Genomic DNA, 18,842 nt, shown 5'->3' on the forward strand with positions numbered 1-18,842 from the left:
CTGCCTCCAACTGCTTTTTAGTAATACTGACCATTTTTGTGTACGTTTATGCTCAGTCATTTGGACGTATACAGTTGCATGTTTGCTTTCAGTTCAACCAACCTTTTTACACAGTGTCTTAGTCTTCCATCTTATTATTTTATTTTTGTAGGATATAAAGAAGACGATGAGTCCAGTCCATATGCATGGCTACCTTTTACTGGTAGGTACAAAAAGCTTAGGTTCTGTCTAATTGCTTTCACCATGATGATAAAAAAAATAAAAAATACACATATATAAATATATATATATATATATGTATATATATATATATATATATATATATATATATATATATATATATATATATATATATATATATATATATATATATATATATATATATAAAAATGTTTACAGCAATGATACGTATAAAGATAATATTTTAGTGTCTAAACAATTCAAACAGAAACAAGCTGATTTAAAAGGTTCTTCTTTATCATATCATTCATGTTTTAACCTCCTCTCAGCTGCTATGATTCCCAAGATCCATTACACTAAAATCCACATAACTTTTGTGGAGAAGTTTGGCCCGGTGTTTGCCACTGAGGGGGAATCTGCCACTCTGTCTGCCAAGATGACCCTGGAGCCCAACCTGGCCAACCTACAGCCTGAGGCACAGTGGTATAGAGATGGTAATTCTAAGGATGCTGCATTTTATTACAAATTAAGTGCTAAATGTAATACCTTTTACCATATATTTACATGAACCAATCTACATGCAGTAATGGAAAGCAAAAATGAACATGACAATTTTTTCTTAACTAAAGTTTCGAACTACAGCCACGAAAGGCTTAATAAAACATGCATATATAAAAAGTTACAGAAATAATAGGTGCATGCACACAATTATATTTACAAATTCTACATTCAAAACAGAATTTTGGATTAACATTAGAATTGATATTTCTTTTAGACATTCGTCTGTTTGACTCCAAATGGGTGAAGATTGAAACAGGCAGAGGATACACAACCTTAACTCTACCAAACCTCTTCAAAGATGATGAAGGCCTTTACACACTTCGGATGGTCACTAAGGGAGGCACTGCAGAACATAGCGCCTTTGTCTCAGTCGCTGGTAAGTTGGTCGATCAGAAACACAAAGAGATTATATTATTGAATATAGTCAAGGATTAATATGTTTAATTTTTTTCTAAACAGCTGTATACATTCCATTATACTATGTAATATTTTTACAATTACAGGCTTATTAAAACAAATAAATCTTTCTGAACACATTTTATCCCACACTTCATTCTAACAAGATCTCTCCTGCTTATTTGTTCATTCAGACGGTCCTCCTCCTGTTGCAAGTGCACCTGGGGCTCCAATGGACATCAAAATCCATGATGCCAACAGAGATTATGTCATTGTGTCCTGGAAACCTCCAAATACAACTACAGAGGGTCCAATCATTGGATACTTTGTGGACAAGTAGGAAGTTTGGTGTATATGTTATAAGCAAATAACTTGTTTAAAAAAAATTATTACAATCTGACTGACTTTGGAACTAATGTATTTCATTAAATCTGATGTACCTTTTTTAAATCCCTCTCCTTTCTTCTATCATTTTTGCATTCATAGATGTGAGGTTGGAACTGAAAACTGGACGCAGTGCAATGACCACCCCATCAAGATCTGCAAATACCCAGTTTCTGGTCTGTTTGAGGGGCACTCCTACTACTTCAGAGTCCGAGCTGTAAACTCCCGTGGTATCAGCAAACCCTCCCGCATGTCTGATCCTATTGCTGCCTTGGACCCAACTGAGTTTGAAAGGTTACATGGTAGGTGTTTCTGCAAAGAAAAAAAAAATCCATTCACTGTGTAGCTCTTAAAGACTCAGAAATTGGCTTTATAGTTGTGTTAAGGAAGATTAAGTCAGGAATCTGTTTTCTATACTACTTTCGCTAATTTATACGCTTTTTAGCACATCAAATAAATATGCAACTATTAAAGGTAAAAAAGTTTTTTTTTTATTTCCTAAGGCTTTTATAAAATATTCAGTTTTTCTGTACCTGAAAGTTCATACTAATGATTAAGTAGTTTATGCTGTTTAAATGTGAAACTTCATAGGAAAAAATTTGTTACTCTCACAACTGATTTGAATTTTTATGACAATGTGTATTTTCAGCTAAAAAGCTTGGAGGAAAACTGGATATTGTGTCTTACCATGATGAAGAGGAAGGTAAAAAATTCAAAATGTAGATATACTTTACTTTTTCTAATACTTGTTTAATATTTACACCCATGTTTCGTGTTTCTTCAAAGCTGAGGGAAAGCCCCCCGGTGCTCCGTCTGCAGTAAATGCTTCAGAAATCGACAGAACATATGTGGTTTTGAGCTGGAAGGCCCCAGCATATACCAGCAAGGCTCCCATGTGGTACTACATTGAAAAGGTTACACTAAATTTCATACTTCCAATAGTTACTTTAGTGATACTTAAGTTCAGAAAAAATATTGATATGCTGTCCTTACAGTTTAGGCAAACCGTTTAATCCAGCTGCATTTATTGTGTCGAAAGGTATTATGTCTATAAACAGAGAGATAATTGAACCTTCCTCTTTTGCATAAGTGATTTTCAAATCAAGGAACACTAGCTTTTAATGCAAAGATTGCATTTTTTTAAAGGCAATCATGATAATCATGACGCAAAATCTTTATCTGCTTTTGGAAACATCGATTTTTTGGGTTTTCACAGGCCATGGCTAACACCGAAACATGGCAGCGTGTTAATACTAAAGTGCCTATCAGATCTCCCCGTTATGCTGTCTTTGACCTGGCAGAAGGCAAACAATATCAATTCAGAGTATTGTCTGCAAACATGTATGGAACCAGCGAGCCATCTAAGCCAACCCCTGTTATTGAAACTCTGGAACTTAAAGGTTTGTCTCAATTATTATCTACAGTATTTAAGTATAAAAAGTAAATATTAACTTTGTTAAAAAAACTACTTTGGCTATATTCTTTTGTTTGCTTTTATTCTTAAGGTGTCCCATCGGCTCCTGGTCAGGTGATTGCAACAAGGGAAACAGATACCTCTGTCCTTATCCAATGGGCTCCTCCAAAGGAACCCAACAATCTTATTGGCTATTATATTGACCAGTGTGTACAAGGATCCAAAGACTGGACTTCAGCAAATCACAAACCTCATAAGGACACCAAGTATGTTTTAAGACAACTGCAAAAACACTTTGCAGTGAAAAGCCATTATATATGTGTCATGAATGTAAACATGTAAGGCTATAGGACCTGACTGGCAGCCAGTTGTAGATTTGCTTTGCTACCTGCAAAGAAAGCGGAGACAGATCCTGAAAAATAGTAAAGAAAAAACGATTTAGAAAGTAAATAGATTGAATAATTTTGGGAATAATAGAAATAAAGAAAGTTTTGTGTTTGTTTTTTCAGATTTGTGGTTAGTGGCCTGAAAACTGGAGAAACGTACGTGTTCCGTGTTCAGGCGATCAATGAGCTGGGTCTCAGTGATGAATCCCAGGAATCAGCACCTCTGACTGTCAGAGCTGCACTTAGTCAGTAAAGCTACATTCATGGACAATACTAAAGATGAAATTATAAGCATTATCTCATGATTAGGAATGCCTTTTGGACAAAGTAAAAACTATAACCAATCTTTGCAAATGCTTTCTTTAGCAACCCCGTCTGCCCCTTATGACGTTGCTCTGCTTAACTGTGATGGGCGTTCCATGGTTCTGAACTGGAAGAAGCCTCTCCATTCTGGAGGTGCAAAGATCAAGGAGTATTATGTGGATAAAAGACGCAGTGGAACCAGCATGTGGAGGGAGGTTCATATCCCACCAGTCACAGAGAGAGTTTATAAGGTACAGCCACATCTATCTATACTTGATTTTGCTAAACTAGTAACCCTTAGCAAAAAGAAGTATACTTGAAATAAATTCTATTAAGAATACTTAAGTATAAGTATGAGTTTAGAAAGTATACCGAACAATGTACTTTTAGTGTACTTGAAGTATTACTAAAGTAATACTTCTTCGAACTAAATTGGGACATTTTTAAGTTTACTAAAGTATACTTAAAGTATACTTTAGTAAACAATACAGTAAACAATAGTTATTGTTAAGTATATGAAATATAGTTTAGAATAAGTAAACTCTAAGTGCACTGCCTGATTTTAAGTAGTGCACTTTTAGTATACTTGAATAAACTACTTTTTGCTAAGGGAAAGTTAGCTGAATGTTTTGCTTCATCTTGTTACTACAATATAAAATCGAAAAACATACGTTTTCTGGGGTTTACAATTTTTTCAGCGTGGAAGGCAACAAAAAACCTGTTGTCTTTTATAAAAACACTAAAATTATTTCCTAATGATTTTTTTTCCTGCTCAAGAAAAGTAAGAGTATTTTAGTGAAATATTACTTTAGATGTTAATGATAAATCTTAAACATACAAAAGGTTTAAAACCACATCAAACAGTCACATACTTGTGTATTTGACTCATGTGAACCAGGAAAGCTTAATGTTTGCTGTACTGAAATGAAATATCGCTTGTTTTTTCTAAAGTAATAAAATATTTTACTTGCAGGTGGAGGGCTTGACTGAAGGAGCAGTCTACCAATTCCATGTCTATGCAGCCAACCTGGCTGGTCTTGGACCAGCTTCCAAACATTCAGATGACTTCAAGTGTGAGGCCTGGACTATGCCAGAGCCCGGTCAGTAAATCCCACATTCTATCTAACATAGAATTCTAGATAAATCACGCAAAGGATGATTTAGTAATTATTCTGGTTGTTAAATGTGTTTTTATATGTCGTGTAGGTCCAGCATACGACCTGTCATTCTGCGAAGTGAGAGATAGTTCATTGGTAGTGGAATGGCAAAAGCCTATCTATACCGGTTCTGATCCAATCACAGGATATCATGTTGAATATTCAAAGAAGGGAACCTCTGATTGGAAAACATTTAATGAGAAAGCTGTCAGTCACCGCTTCCTTAAGGTAAAGGGATTTGTAAATCCATGTAGTTCTTGTTTTTTTTTTTTTTTTTTTTGCCTTTGCCTTAAATTGATTTACATTTCAAACAGTGCATTGAAATCTGTTTGTAGTGATGCAAAACCAAAACAAACTGTGTAACACTGACATCTAGTGGAAGAAGTATGACTAGCAAATCTAAATATGATATTGTATGTTGCAGTTTAAAGAGAGTTGCTAAAATTAACATACATACAGGATTAAGAGATGATGATATGTCCAAAATTCCACTGATTTGTTTTATAGACCTCATTTAATAATGAATTTAGCTAAAAATGAGAAGGTAATAAGCATGCTTGGTGAAGTTATAATTGAAAAGTTCTAAGTGTAAGCAAAGTACGTCTTATGCTTGTTCAATTTTTCAAAATTAAGTCACAACATGAAAACAGCTTCTTCCCCCCCACCCCCCCCCCAAAAAAATATAATACTGGAAGTGATACATCTGTCTTAAGCGAAAACATGTTTCTGGCAATCAATAAAAAATTGGTACAAAAAAGCAATAATAAGATTTCCTTGCTCAGTTTTAAATTAGCTTCCTTTATTTACACTTAGTACAATAATTTTCTATTTGCTTGTGAATTATCACACAATATATTAATTTATTAGTTTTAATTTAAACCGCTCTGAAATATGGTATTTCATGATGTATATCCGTTTGTTGTTCTGTCCTCTTTCAGCAATGCTTTTTGTTCTAACTATTGATCTTTTTTTAGGTAACAGGTCTGGAACTTGGGACTTGCTATGTTTTTAGAGTTCGTGCAGTTAATGCTGCAGGAGTGGGTATGGCCTCAATGCCTTCTGATCCTGTGATTGCCAAGGCTGTAGAAGGTAACCAAGCAAGAGTAATACAACTAGGAAATGAAGAATATGCTTTAACTGCAAGTTTTAACAAATGCAAAGTTTTTAAGCATCACACGGTAAAAATAAAATGACAGTTGTTTCCTCTTTGCTTGTATTTGGATCAAAGACTTCATGACAGATAACCTTAGTGAACCCTATAGTCAAATAACAATTCAGCACTATTGAAGGAGGATTTTATTAAGATAACAATTATCAGCATAAACAAAAAAAGAGCAATCTAAACATCTGATGTTCTGCTATAGGTGACAAATGAGCTGGACTGATTTGGCAGTAATATCTGGCTAGTAGCTTTAAGCAGAGCAAAATCTCTCTAAAACACAGATTCTGGCAAGCTTCCAGTGACATTTTAATAAAAAAAAAAATCTCATTTCATCCATTTATCAAAGGTTGCCAGGAAGTCTCCTGCACAGTGGATGAGAAATCGGGTGACATTGTTCTGTCCTTTGAATCCTGCCAAATGAATGAGGGCTCTCAGTTTGTCTGGAAAAAGAACTACAAAGAAATCACTGATTTCTCCAAAGGAGTGGTGATAAAAACTGAAGGCAACCAGTAAGAACACCTGGCCACTCAAGCACAAATTAAATAATTTAATATCTGCTGTGTTTACAGTGTTTGTTCAGCAGCATGAGTGTCTGTCTCTTTCCCTCCTTCTATTATAGATCTAAGCTGATCTTTAAGAACCCCGATAAGGAAGATGCTGGAACGTACTCTGTCTCTGTAACAGGCACAGATGGAGTTTCATCAAGTTACGCAATCTCAGCCGAAGGTACTGATTTAATCATTGGGCCCAGAGTTTTTGTGCTTAATAAAAGACTTATTTCCATTAAAAAATGTTTCTTTTTATTAGAGAGAGAATAAGCTGATTTGTTGTTGTTTTATATTTAGTTATGCTAATGGTTTTGCATTTTTGTTTCTTATTTTATGATTAAGATCAAAGCTACTCTTCCTCATTCATGAAACATTGCCTTAAGCCAAACCTTTGCATTAATATATCAGAATCTTTACAGTTTGAAAAAGTGAGTATTACGTTCAGACAAATAATCATAGACTAAAACTATAGACTGGAATATATAAAAAAAAGAAAAAAAATCAAAGGAAGTGCATATCGAAGAACTGAGGAACTGTGTAGCTAAGATGAAAGCAACGAGAGTGTACTTAGAGATGATTCCACTGGCATGTTGGCAATGAAAAATTTCATTACTCCTCTGATGAATACCATCAGAGCACATTTCTCACATTATTTCTCTGAGCCTTAGGCAGCATGTGCGTTATATCACCATGTCTTTTGCTGCAAAAGACTTTCTGTCAAAAGTTTTGCTGTATTTTCCCCTCTGTTGCACCACTATCCCACTCGGCTATAATGTGTTATTCAGTGCGCCTTTCACTGATTCTCTCTCATTTTGCCCTCGGATATTTCATCGTAAGCGGAATACAGTTTTGATCTCCTTGTACACAAAATGTTATAAGCAGCGATGAGTCAACCACTCAGTGTCTCCTAATGTGTCAGATGTTCGTTGTTAATTGAATTTGATTGCTTGTTTGTTTACAAGCATAAAATTAACAAGCTGCGTTTGTTTTTCAGAGTTGGAAAAAATGCTGGCGCTCAGTTACGACATCAGACACCCAAGTATGTATCTCCCATAATATCTTTTTGTCTCTTTTAATGTATCTTTTGAGCGGCATCTTCTTTACTGCATCATAATCTGCTTCATCAAATTAATCCATTTCTCTTTTTTGCTTTTATATTTACTCTCTTCCCACTGCTTTGAACCTTTTTAATTTTTTTTTATTATTTTAGCGGCACATTTCTAATTTTATTTGATCCATAAAAAAAAATAAATAAAACTCTTACCTGCTTTTGCATCACCTGCCTGACTATGTCCTCTCCTTTTATTCTCCTTTCCTTTTCTATCCACTCCTTTCCTCAAGTCATCCCACTGAAGTCTGAGTTGGCCTATAAGATTTTGGAGAGAGGTAGAATGAGATTTTGGCTGCAGGCTGAAGAGATTTCCTCCAAAGTCACCTACAAATTCTTTGCAAATAACAAGGAACTATCAGGAGCTGATGTAAGAGACACTCGGCTTTTTCAAAAGGAAAAGCATGGAAAAGATGGACTGTCTGAACTGTTTATGTGTCTCTAGTGTTGATTGGTTGCAACGCAAAAAAAAAAAATTGAAACACAGATAGATAGATAGATAGATAGATAGATAGATAGATAGATAGATAGATAGATAGATAGATAGATAGATAGATAGATAGATAGATAGATAGATAGATAGATAGATAGATAGATAGATAGATAGATAGATAGATAGATAGATAGATAGATAGATAGATAGATAGATAGATAGATAGATAGATATTTCCAATTATGTCATCAAGTATGTGTGGACTCTCTTACAATGCAGCTGTGTTTTCCTCCAGCCAAATAAGATGGGACACGACGTCTCTACAGGTATCATCGAATTTATCATGGACCATTTCACAGAAGAAAATGAAGGGACATTTACCTGCCAGATTACAGATGGTGGGGGCAAAGCACAGAGCTCCCTGGTTCTGATTGGAGATGGTAAGCAAAGACAGTTCTCACTATCACCACAAAATTTCTAATGCAAATGGATGTTAATCTACCGTTCAAAAGAAAAGGGTTGAATGTAGTTCATTTGGTTAAAAAATACATGAAGAAAACAACAGGTGGCATGTATAAAAATATCTTCTCATTCACATATTTATACTATTATCTTCCTGTTTGCAGCTGAAGCTAAATTCATTTTAAATGCTAGTTTATTCAATTTATTCAGTGAGTAATTCATAGATTTATTACACCAAGAAGGATATACTTTAAGCATGTGTCTTTTTATTTTTAACGATGGAGAATTGTGTTGCATATTACCAATCGAAGGGTTTATTGTCATACAGAGATGGTGTATAGCCACGATATGATCCCCAATGTGATGATCTCTGCTAACCTCACAGACACACAGCAGATCTATGTGTCTCTGACTCACTCCACAAAGAGTGTAAAACGTTAAGCTTGAAAATGTGGCTTTTGGAAATGTATCCCAGCATACTTATGGAAAGTGAAGTGGAAGGGAAATGTGATAGGTAAATGTGCACAAGCAACTTGTATTCCATGTTCCAAGCCACCTTTGAACAGAGACATAATCAGAAGCGCTTATATCAGAGCTCAGAAGAACAATGACAAAATAGTTGCTAAATGTCTGCAAGTTCATAAAAAAGAAGGAAAAAACAGCAACAAAAAAGGTAAATAAATTCAAGGGAGGTAGGATTCTAGATTCATGGATAATATTCTACAATCTGTTGAATTGCACTTTGATTGTAACTTTCTAACAGAATATTTTAAAGCACTTCATGCTCTCTTTGCTGACAAACCTTATGGGGATGTTACTTTATTGTTTCAGATAAGTTTAGTGGCTTTCCACTCTGTGTAAAAGTCATTCCTTGGATTAAGGGCACAATGCTCCACCTCTATACACTTAAGGCTAAGGTCTTCCTTGTAACACACTGATGACCTCCAGTTCCTGTTGCTTTAAAGGAGTAATTTCTAAAAATGCAGTTTCCAACCAATTGTGGAATACATATAAAGTTACATGAAAATATTTTAACTGGACTGACATGTTAGAATGTTTGGTTTCATAAGCTTTAAACCATAGCTATTGAAATGAACACCTATAAATCTGTTTGCATATTACCAGCCTATGATAAGTCACCATTTAGAAATTAATTATTGAAATACTTTTTCTTAAAAATATTGTTGCGCACTTATGGTGGAGGCCTGTACATATGTACTGTCCTCATCACAGTTACAGATATATAGCTATAATTGACAAACTGGCACTCCCAAGCACCATTTAAACATAGGCCCATCTATTTGCACACACAAACACTCTATATGGCTGAAGGTCATTCTACTGTAACACAGGTTACTTTAGTATCAACATGGCCTGCCTTATTGATGCTGTATTGAACCTGGATTCAATAAAGTTATTAAGAAAACTGTTATTTTTTAGAGCAAAACCGCTCTGGCACATTTAGGTAACCATTTTCTATATATGGTATGCTTGATTGCAGTGAGAGGACACGTTCTAAAATGAGATCAAATAATATAATAAGATCCAGAGATAGGGTTGAACTCTGATACAAGAGGCTATTTGTTTTGCAATGTTGAACAATGACATCTGTTGCAAGTGTTGGCAGCACATGGACCTTTTTTAATGTAATTCATTTTATGTATGTTTTTGTGAAAACAGCTTTCAAGGCTGCTTTGGCTGAGGCGGACTTCCAGAGAAGAGAGTACATTAGAGTGAAAGAGGGTAAGAAAAGAGTAATATCTATTTTTCCAGCTTTTTATTCAGAAGGTTTTATCCATCACAAATATTTTCTTCGAGGGAATCAGGTAAGTGAAAACAAGATAGAGATGGCCAACCATTTTAAGTGTAGTTGAACAATGATAGCACAAAAAAGGAAGAAAAATGTGATTTATTTAAAGACTGTACTTCTACAAAATGCAGATTACAGATCAGTTTTGTCTTGTTTCTGTCCACCACAGGCCCCCACTTCAGTGAGTTCCTTTCACTTCAGGTCGGAGATGATTGCTCTGTAACTTTGGTCTGCAAGGTAATAATAACTTAATATTTCCACTCAAAACAAATGGCTAAATTTCCTGTGGTTAGCTGAGTAGCCATTCTGTGGAATGTAGGTCACAGATAAGCATATAAAGTGCAGTAATTGATCACTTGAACTCTGTTGAGAACAGCACAGTACTGTGGAAAAGTATTTTACACTAATTGAGTTCTTATTAATTAACACTTATAGCCACACTTAAATTTTCTCATCAAGAAACAGAGAAAACAGTTGTAAAACAATATTTACAAAACGGAAAAAAAGCTTTCCCAACCAAAGTTTATTTAAAAAACAATTTCCTTCTAAATCTCTTTACTCGTTGTTCCATTCTTGGTAGTTTGCATCAATCTGGAGGACTTTTGGTTCACTCTTTGTAGAGATGTTTTAATCCAAACACGCTGCATGGTTTTTGAGAATGAACATTATCTTTTAAGTCCTACAAATGCATCCAGATAAGATTTAAGTCCCCAATTTACTAGGCCACTCACATACCTTGAGCTAGGTGGTTTGCTTTGGATCATTGTCCTGCTGCATACCCCGAGCTCACTTAGGTCTAAGGACACAAATCAAAAGGTGAGATTTCTTTTTTAGGATTATCTGTGTGAAAGAAAGGGAAAAAAGGCAAGTAACCCAGACCATGGCTCCACCACAGTGAAATTGGGCTCATGGTGGGATCTTCCTATGCTAAACTCCAGTGTTGGTTGTTCACCAGATATAAAAAGATCTGCATCTTTCAAGATTTTCCACTTTTGTCCTGTGAGAATTATTTCCCCAGAATCTTGAGCACCATAAATATTCTATCAGATGGACTCATGTATCATTTTGTTCCATAATGGTTTTGACATTGGGACACTGCCATGGTTACCATTACTGTCCTTTCTTTTATTGTTAAACCATGAGCCTTAATCTTGGAAAGTTAGATCCCCTGTGCTTTCAATGTTGTTTGGGTTTTTTTGGGGACTTCTTGGGTAAATTGATAATGCGCCATTGAAGTCATTTTGGTAAGCCTCATACTAATGGAAATGCTTAGTCCAATTCAATTCAAAATGGCCGTCTTTATCCCAAAGGTAAATTAAATATTATTGTTAGTCATAGGGTTTTGCTTGTACATTTCTAGCTGTAGGGAATAAGGATCTTCTGTAGTGATCTGTCTTGCACTCTAGCTGGAGAAGCCTTTGACTAGAGGCAACATTTTCTGATTTGGTTCAGAGGAAGCACATAGAAGCATGAGGGTCCATGGCAGAGGTGGAAGATGAAATATTTGAGGCGTGACAGAGAAGCTTTGGGTCAAAGGAGGGTGAGATGTCCATTTGACTCTGGGCAGGAGAGAAAGATGCTGAGTTTTTTTTCCTGAACTGAAACTATTGAGGAATGTGTTCAGTTCATTGGCTCTGTCTAGACTTCCATTTGTCTGATCCTCCTGCTTGAAGCCTGTAATCTTCTTCACCCCTGACCATAAATCTCTAACATTGTTCTGCTAGAACTTGCTCTCCATTATTTCTTGGGAATTGAGGAGTTGTGATGCCTTAGAAGTGTCTTTGTTCCCCTCTCAAAACTGATAGATTTCAATGATTTTTTCTGTCATTTCTCTTTGAAATAGTGTATTTGCTTTTGTGACATTTCAGCCAACTACCTGTAGTCAGACTTTTTATATTTAAGGGTTTTCTTTACTTGTTTGGTTTTTGCTCCCCTCAACTAACATAGTTATAGTTTGTAAAATCCTTTTTTTCCTTTTTATTTACTTTGAGAATCTTGCTCTTTTATCACAATTAGTTTGGTGATCTGGGATATTAAGTGTGAAAACAAGACAAAAAATAAACAAAATAAATCTATTTATTCTGAAGGTCAGTTTTGTCCAAAAGATTTGTATTTCAACAAGAAAGATTATTTAAACATGTTGCACGGAAGGATTTGTGTAAAAGCTGAGTGCCGTTACAAGGTAAACATAGACCATATTTAGAAATGTAAGTTGTTTGATTGACTATGTATATCATTACTCCATATAAATAACATTTAAAGAATATTTGATAAAAAAGATTTCTTCAAACTTTTCTTTGAAAATTTGTTCTTTCTATGAAAAGTAATAAAAATATTGTTTTGCTCATATAAAAAATAGTAACTATACCCACTGGGAAAATAAGTATGTTCACTTTAAGGGTTCTGTGCACCAACATGAAAGGGATTTATTTGACAGCTGCTACTGGACTGAAAAACGGACTGTGTTATAGAAAACTTAAGAAGCTCAGCTCTGCTCTGTGTAAGGGGATCCTGCTGTAGATTTATGCAAATCAAGGTTGTCTGTTTAATTCAAAGACAGCTTTAGATTAAAACTTTTTAAAATTTAGATAAGATACTGTTTAGTAAAACTTATAAGCAGCTGAACTGATCCTGGAAAAAGAAAAACTGCCACAATTTATGAACTTCAATCTGACTCATTCTTAAAAGTTTATTTTTTTATATTTGACATAAATAAGCAGGGGCCAGATCTAAGACATGTGGTTAAAAAATGTGTATGAAACCATCTTTGCATTCACAACATAAACTTCAGTCATCCGTGAAAACCGGTTGCAGTTTTTAATAACCTTTGTGCGAAATATTACCTATTTTATAGGGCTGGACCAAATTGCACCAATTGCAACACTTACATGTTTGATATCAATGTTGTAATGAGCTTCCAAACAAATAAATCTAAATGACATTAATTAGCTCCAATTAAGGCAAATGACTAACTTTAGACACCTTTTGTAGCATGTGGTGAAAACAACAGCTTTTGGTTTGCTTGGTTTGAGTTGAGGGATCTACAAGCCCCCCAATTTTTTTTTTTGTCATTAAACAAACATTAACAATATGAATGTTATTTTTTTTTGTAGGTGGCTAATTTGAAGAAGGAATCGGAGTTCCACTGGTATAAGGATGACACAGAAATTATCCCCGATGTGAAGCCTGACCTGAGCTCAGGAGTCTGCAAACTGCCAATTAAAGAGGTAAAAAGAAGTAATTTCTGTTAGTCTCCTGCAGTACCTAAACTATAGTTATCCTAATACAGTTACATAATTTCATAAATGTCGTTATGGTAAAATACCATAACAACTTTGTCAAAAAAGATCAGATTTTAACCAGTTTTTCCAACTATTTGTCTAACATTAGATCAGCAAAACCAATAATTGAAGAAATCCCCCCAAAATATGTGTGTACTAAAAATCTCAAGGTAGAAATAAATAACCCAACATTTCTTGTATGGATATTTGTCATTTGAAAGAAAAGGTAGGATAATATAATAGATTTGAATAGATTAATAGATTTGAAGTATTGCACCACAATCCTGTAAAAAGCTGGGCTATTTTTTTAAATTATCATTTCAAAATCCACAAAGAGCAACTTTTATCTTATGGCAACAACGGGTCATTTTTTGAACTGTATGGTGATCTGCTAAGCAATGATATTTTTTCATTGTGCATTAACTTCTCCTCCACAAAGGTGAACCCGTTAAAGGTTAAGAGTAAAGACTGTTTCTACTTTTTTCTTGGCAAAAAACACATTATTATACGAAGTGTCAAGGACTCATCAAATCTGTTGAAAGAAAGGAATTTGGATGAAATAACATCATCTTACTTAATACTTGCTTAGGCCTTATAAGTAAATAGCTCACTCCTCTAGGCACTTTTTAATGGCTTTTTATTAATGTTACAGGTCTTTTTTGTCCTTTCATGACAGGTAATGTTAACATTATGGCACATCTGGAGTCAGTGGGGCATTTGCTTTACAAAAGGGGATATATGTCATGCTGTACAACTGGCAATATTAAGTTAAATTTGGGCAGAAGGTTAAACAAACAAACAAAACTAAAATATTAAATGGAAGTGCCTCAGAGAACGAGAGGGAGCTGGAGGGAAAGTTAAATGATATAATCATGGAGTATTTTTACTAAGGAGTCTAATTACTGGAATGCTAGACAGGTGAGTTAATTATGAGATGACAGACATCTGGGGAATGAAGGGAGTTTGGAAGCTGAAAAAAGAAACTAGGTAATCACAAGAAAAAATCACCAAGAACTAACAAGGAAGTTGGGTATACGGGAAAAAACAATCTATGAAATGTTATTAAAGACTGGGACTCATAGAAAAAAATTACAAAAACACATACAGATAAATATTGTGCCTTAAATAGATAATCAAGTATAGTATGTATGACTAGTAAATTAATAACTTCTGACTGACTTTAAGGATTGCAGACATGTGGTGGATACAATGTCTAACAATGGCCCATTTGTAGTTCTTATGAGCTGATTTAAATGAAGTACTGATTGTGACATACAATAACTCACATTATGCTTGCATGTTGGTTATGTTCCCACATGTAAGGTTATCTAGAAATCCTATTTTTTATTTTAAAACTTTGTGTAATTCTTTTAATCCAAAATAAGATCTGTACATAAACATTAAATCATTGCAAAACCTTTTATGGAATTAATTTTACTTCCCTAGTAATAAATTACTTACAGCTTGTTCAGATTTTGCCAACTTAACTGATGTTTTTTCTTCCCCTTCAGTTTTCACTGAAAACAACAGGAGTGTACAAGGCCACCATCAGTGATGACAGAGGCAAAGATATGAGCCAAATTGACGTCTCTGGAAAAAGTATGAAGTGTTGTTTGCCTCGTTAATACTTAATTTGTGCGTAAATTACTATATGTGCCCTGATTTAGTTTTTTTAGAATGTGTATAATTGTAATAAAGAGGCCTGCAGAAAGCATTAGCCAGACAGACTGCTTAAAGAGAGGCAATATTTAATGTACATACATCTGTGTAACATTGCAAACAGATCAGGGCTATAACATACCTATCACTGTAATCATTTTTAATATACAGTTATAGAAAGGGCTGACATTTTTAGCCAAGTTTTTAATGATCCTCAAGAGGGCAGCAATGTCTCTTTTTGCCATGCCATTTTTTCCTCACTCTGTGTTCATCTACTTCTCTTCTAGCTTTTGATGAGGCCATAAACAAGTTGAGCCAATTGGCTGGTAGGTATCTGAATCCCGTTACCTCAGACCTGAACGCCACCTAAATTAGTTATCTCATGAGCATGCATTAAAAAGAAGTAAACATCACTTAGATTATTCAGCATGCAAAATTAACACTACAGTGACAACTCATTAGACAGATTAATCACCAGGTTAACAGTTTGCCTGCATTTAAAATGCTACACTCTACTCAAAACAAATTTGCATTCATCAGCGTGTAGCAGAAGTTGCCATGCACAAGGCATTTGGCCATCATGTCAACGTGTGATGCAATCACTTTAAAATTCCTCTACACTGTCACAGTGACACTGTAGAGGAGCATCATACTCCTATTTTAAGCAACATTCATTTGACAGCTCTGCAACAACTGTTACAGCAACGGTTGCAGGGGAGAGGAGGGTTCATTACTGTGATAATAGGAAACCATGGTGATGTGACCAGGCGGATGACACACTTGTCCACTTGTAATGTGCAGCCGGCAAAGTTGCACACAGACGTTGTGGATTATGAAAGAGCCTTTTTGTGTGTAATGGCTTTAAAAAAGGTGAATAAAGCCTCTCATAGTTGCAGTGGTTCACTAAGTACAGCAGTGTCTACTATCATAAATGGGCCCCTCTCCTCATTAGTGCACTATCACAATCAGAGCTGGACAAAGGTAAAGTATACTGTAAAAGGGACTCTTGAAGAAAATACCAAAAACTTTTGCTAGAGTAAACATAAATGGAAATTGCTCTCAAAAGCAATGCTGTTCAGCAGCTGATCGTAAAGCATCATTTTTACAACAAATATGCACTATTACCTTCTTCAGGTGCCAGTGCTGCTGAACTCGTTGTTAAGTGCACTGCAACAGGCATTCAGCTCCAGTGCCACATGAAGTATTACACCTCTGAGATGAACATCAGCTGGTATCACAGGTGAGAAATTTAATTTGTAAGTCCGTTAAGAATACAAGCTGTTTAGAAGTATGAATATTGGCTTGAAAGAAGCAGGATACATTTACACGATGACCAGAAAGGTCTTCATTTAGCTTTTTAAGAATCGCAAGAAACAGCAACCCAAAAGAATCCTGTTATGGCAATTAGCAAGTGTTTCATTGTATCACATTATGATATGATGCAAAAAAAAAATCACTGAGTTATGAATAAATATATGATTGTCTTTTAAAACATTTCCTTTTTTAGTTCTAAAGATTGATCTGGCTTTTCTTATAAGTAAAACTTGCACCTGTTTCTAGACACCTATAAGTTCCTGGGTGTTCATCTATATGATTATAGCCTTAACATCGACGCTTCATCGGATGTAGACAGCTTTCTCATTGGTTAGACAGTCACAGTTGGATCATGACACTATGAAGAAGAGCAGCTGTGATCGGTTTAATTGTGTTTTCAATGTGCTCAAGGAAGGGTCACAAAAGGGTCACAGAAATGTTAGGGCAGGGCCAATAGAAATCAAAATTTAAAAAAGGATTTGAAAATACAATTTAAAAAATAAAAAGGAATTATCTTTATAAATGTGATATCAGGAAAGGTATTTATAATCAGATTTATGAATTCTGGTTTTTAAAGATCTCCATTTAGAAATAGGATTTGAAAATACATTTTTAAATTTAAGAGTTTAATAATGGAATAATTAACTATTTACAATTGTTGAGTAATTTTACCTCTTGAGTAATTAAATGTAAAATGTGCAATCAGAAAATGCTTTCATTTTTGATTTCAAATTGCATGATTCTATTGTTAAATGTGAAAACACATGCATACTAATTCATCATCCCCATTCTTTTCCTCAGTGAGCATAAACTCACCCACAGTGATAAAACTGTGATTGGAGGAACACCAGCTATGGCAACAATGGAGGTATGATGGCATCCAGGTCTGTTTTGAACTTGTAATTCTAAAGATGATCATAGTTTGATAATTTTACAACATCGCAGAGAATAGCCTCACTTTCAACTTGCATTGTCTTAGAAATATTTTGCTTTTTTTTGTCTTATAACGACAAACTTTAAAACATTTTGTTGAGATTTTATATGATGTGGCTTTTATTTGACGATCTCAAAAATTTCACTTGAGAAAATTACTGAACAAAAGTAAAATTAGTAAGCAGAGGTCCATTTCACAAAGCAGGTTTAGTGAAAACTCTAAATTTTCTAAACAATGAGAGTTGAGTCAACCTAGTCTTCTTTTATCTTAGTAACATTCTCCCCAGATCTAACCTGATCAGGAGCAGGTTTTCTTCAATAAAGTGTCCGGTGTCTCCACTCTCCTCAGAGCCAATCATATGGTTCTACTGTATTTCCCGATATACTAAGGAGAGTTTTGTCATAGTTTTGTGCCATCAAAGACAAAAAGAAAAATCAGTCACTAGGACCGTTAGAGACATTGGGCGTTAAAAATAAAAAGTCCTTTTGGCGAGAATCCAATCAAAGAATGAGCAGCAATAATTCATATAGCATTAAATATTTCTAAGGAGAGGGTCATCAGGCTGTGTAACTTTTATATTCTGAGTTATCTTGATGAGCGCTATAGTTTCAACTCACAATCCATCACATACATACACGACTTTATCTGTCCTCACTTTAGCAGCATTACACAGACTTCTTTAACAGGTATTTACAGAACCTCATATCAGTGCGAGGATAATTGTGACATCCGCGTTATAGAAAACAACTGCACAGTCAAACAGCACCAGTCCCATAAGTTGGCTTCTGACTGTGCCTCTACCTTCTAGTAGGTTTTTTAAGCCCGATAATATGCAGCTTAGCATTGATAGCTTAGCTTCAGTGGCCTCTAAAACTGTAAGTCATTTACTATTTACATACAATAATATTTATCTAGTTTATTTACAATTTACCTATTTTTCAAACTGATATGTAAAGCTTTACTTTACATATCAATAGATTCATTGATTACGGTGGAAAAAAAGGAGTTACCTTAGAGTTTGGATTAGGATTCATTTAGTTATAACAACCTACTGAGCCTAATAGTACAGTAGGTAGGAGGCATAATCTGAACCCATTCTATGTGACTGTTAACCACTAATAATGTCCATTTAAGTAAATGATAACATCCAAAGCGGCTGCAAATAGCCACTTCATATTTACTGTGTAATGTTAAGAATGAAAATGAGGAAGAACCCCATCAGCTGATGCACAAGTCCTACCTGTTTTGACAACGTTTTGATAGTTGTCTCTGTCTGTCTGTGTTTTGCATGTGAGTAAGTGGGCACATCACAAATACTAACAGAATGTGCTCTACTCAAATAAAACCAAA

The 18,842-nt window shown here is 34.9% G+C and overlaps 1 protein-coding gene across 2 annotated transcripts in view; it reads left to right on the forward strand.

Annotated features, from left to right (window-relative positions):
* The window catches only part of myom2b (myomesin 2b), a 39,571-nt gene that overhangs the window by 9,481 nt on the left and 11,248 nt on the right, over positions 1–18,842 (forward strand). For both annotated transcript variants that reach the window (XM_038306696.1, XM_038306697.1), the window contains 26 exons: positions 152–202; positions 510–674; positions 956–1,117; positions 1,332–1,473; positions 1,624–1,823; positions 2,171–2,224; positions 2,308–2,435; positions 2,738–2,921; positions 3,027–3,201; positions 3,445–3,566; positions 3,688–3,875; positions 4,598–4,724; positions 4,831–5,009; positions 5,756–5,870; positions 6,290–6,452; positions 6,563–6,669; positions 7,486–7,530; positions 7,833–7,969; positions 8,328–8,472; positions 10,175–10,237; positions 10,474–10,541; positions 13,418–13,531; positions 15,097–15,184; positions 15,532–15,570; positions 16,379–16,484; positions 17,360–17,426. In XM_038306696.1, the coding sequence (XP_038162624.1) occupies positions 152–202; positions 510–674; positions 956–1,117; positions 1,332–1,473; positions 1,624–1,823; positions 2,171–2,224; positions 2,308–2,435; positions 2,738–2,921; positions 3,027–3,201; positions 3,445–3,566; positions 3,688–3,875; positions 4,598–4,724; positions 4,831–5,009; positions 5,756–5,870; positions 6,290–6,452; positions 6,563–6,669; positions 7,486–7,530; positions 7,833–7,969; positions 8,328–8,472; positions 10,175–10,237; positions 10,474–10,541; positions 13,418–13,531; positions 15,097–15,184; positions 15,532–15,570; positions 16,379–16,484; positions 17,360–17,426 (3,134 nt within the window). The remainder of the gene's footprint in view (positions 1–151; positions 203–509; positions 675–955; positions 1,118–1,331; positions 1,474–1,623; positions 1,824–2,170; positions 2,225–2,307; positions 2,436–2,737; positions 2,922–3,026; positions 3,202–3,444; positions 3,567–3,687; positions 3,876–4,597; positions 4,725–4,830; positions 5,010–5,755; positions 5,871–6,289; positions 6,453–6,562; positions 6,670–7,485; positions 7,531–7,832; positions 7,970–8,327; positions 8,473–10,174; positions 10,238–10,473; positions 10,542–13,417; positions 13,532–15,096; positions 15,185–15,531; positions 15,571–16,378; positions 16,485–17,359; positions 17,427–18,842) is intronic.

Source organism: Cyprinodon tularosa, unplaced genomic scaffold (genome assembly GCF_016077235.1).
Source record: "Cyprinodon tularosa strain WSP-4 unplaced genomic scaffold, ASM1607723v1 ctg59, whole genome shotgun sequence".
In the NCBI taxonomy this organism is placed as follows: Eukaryota; Metazoa; Chordata; class Actinopteri; order Cyprinodontiformes; family Cyprinodontidae; genus Cyprinodon; species Cyprinodon tularosa.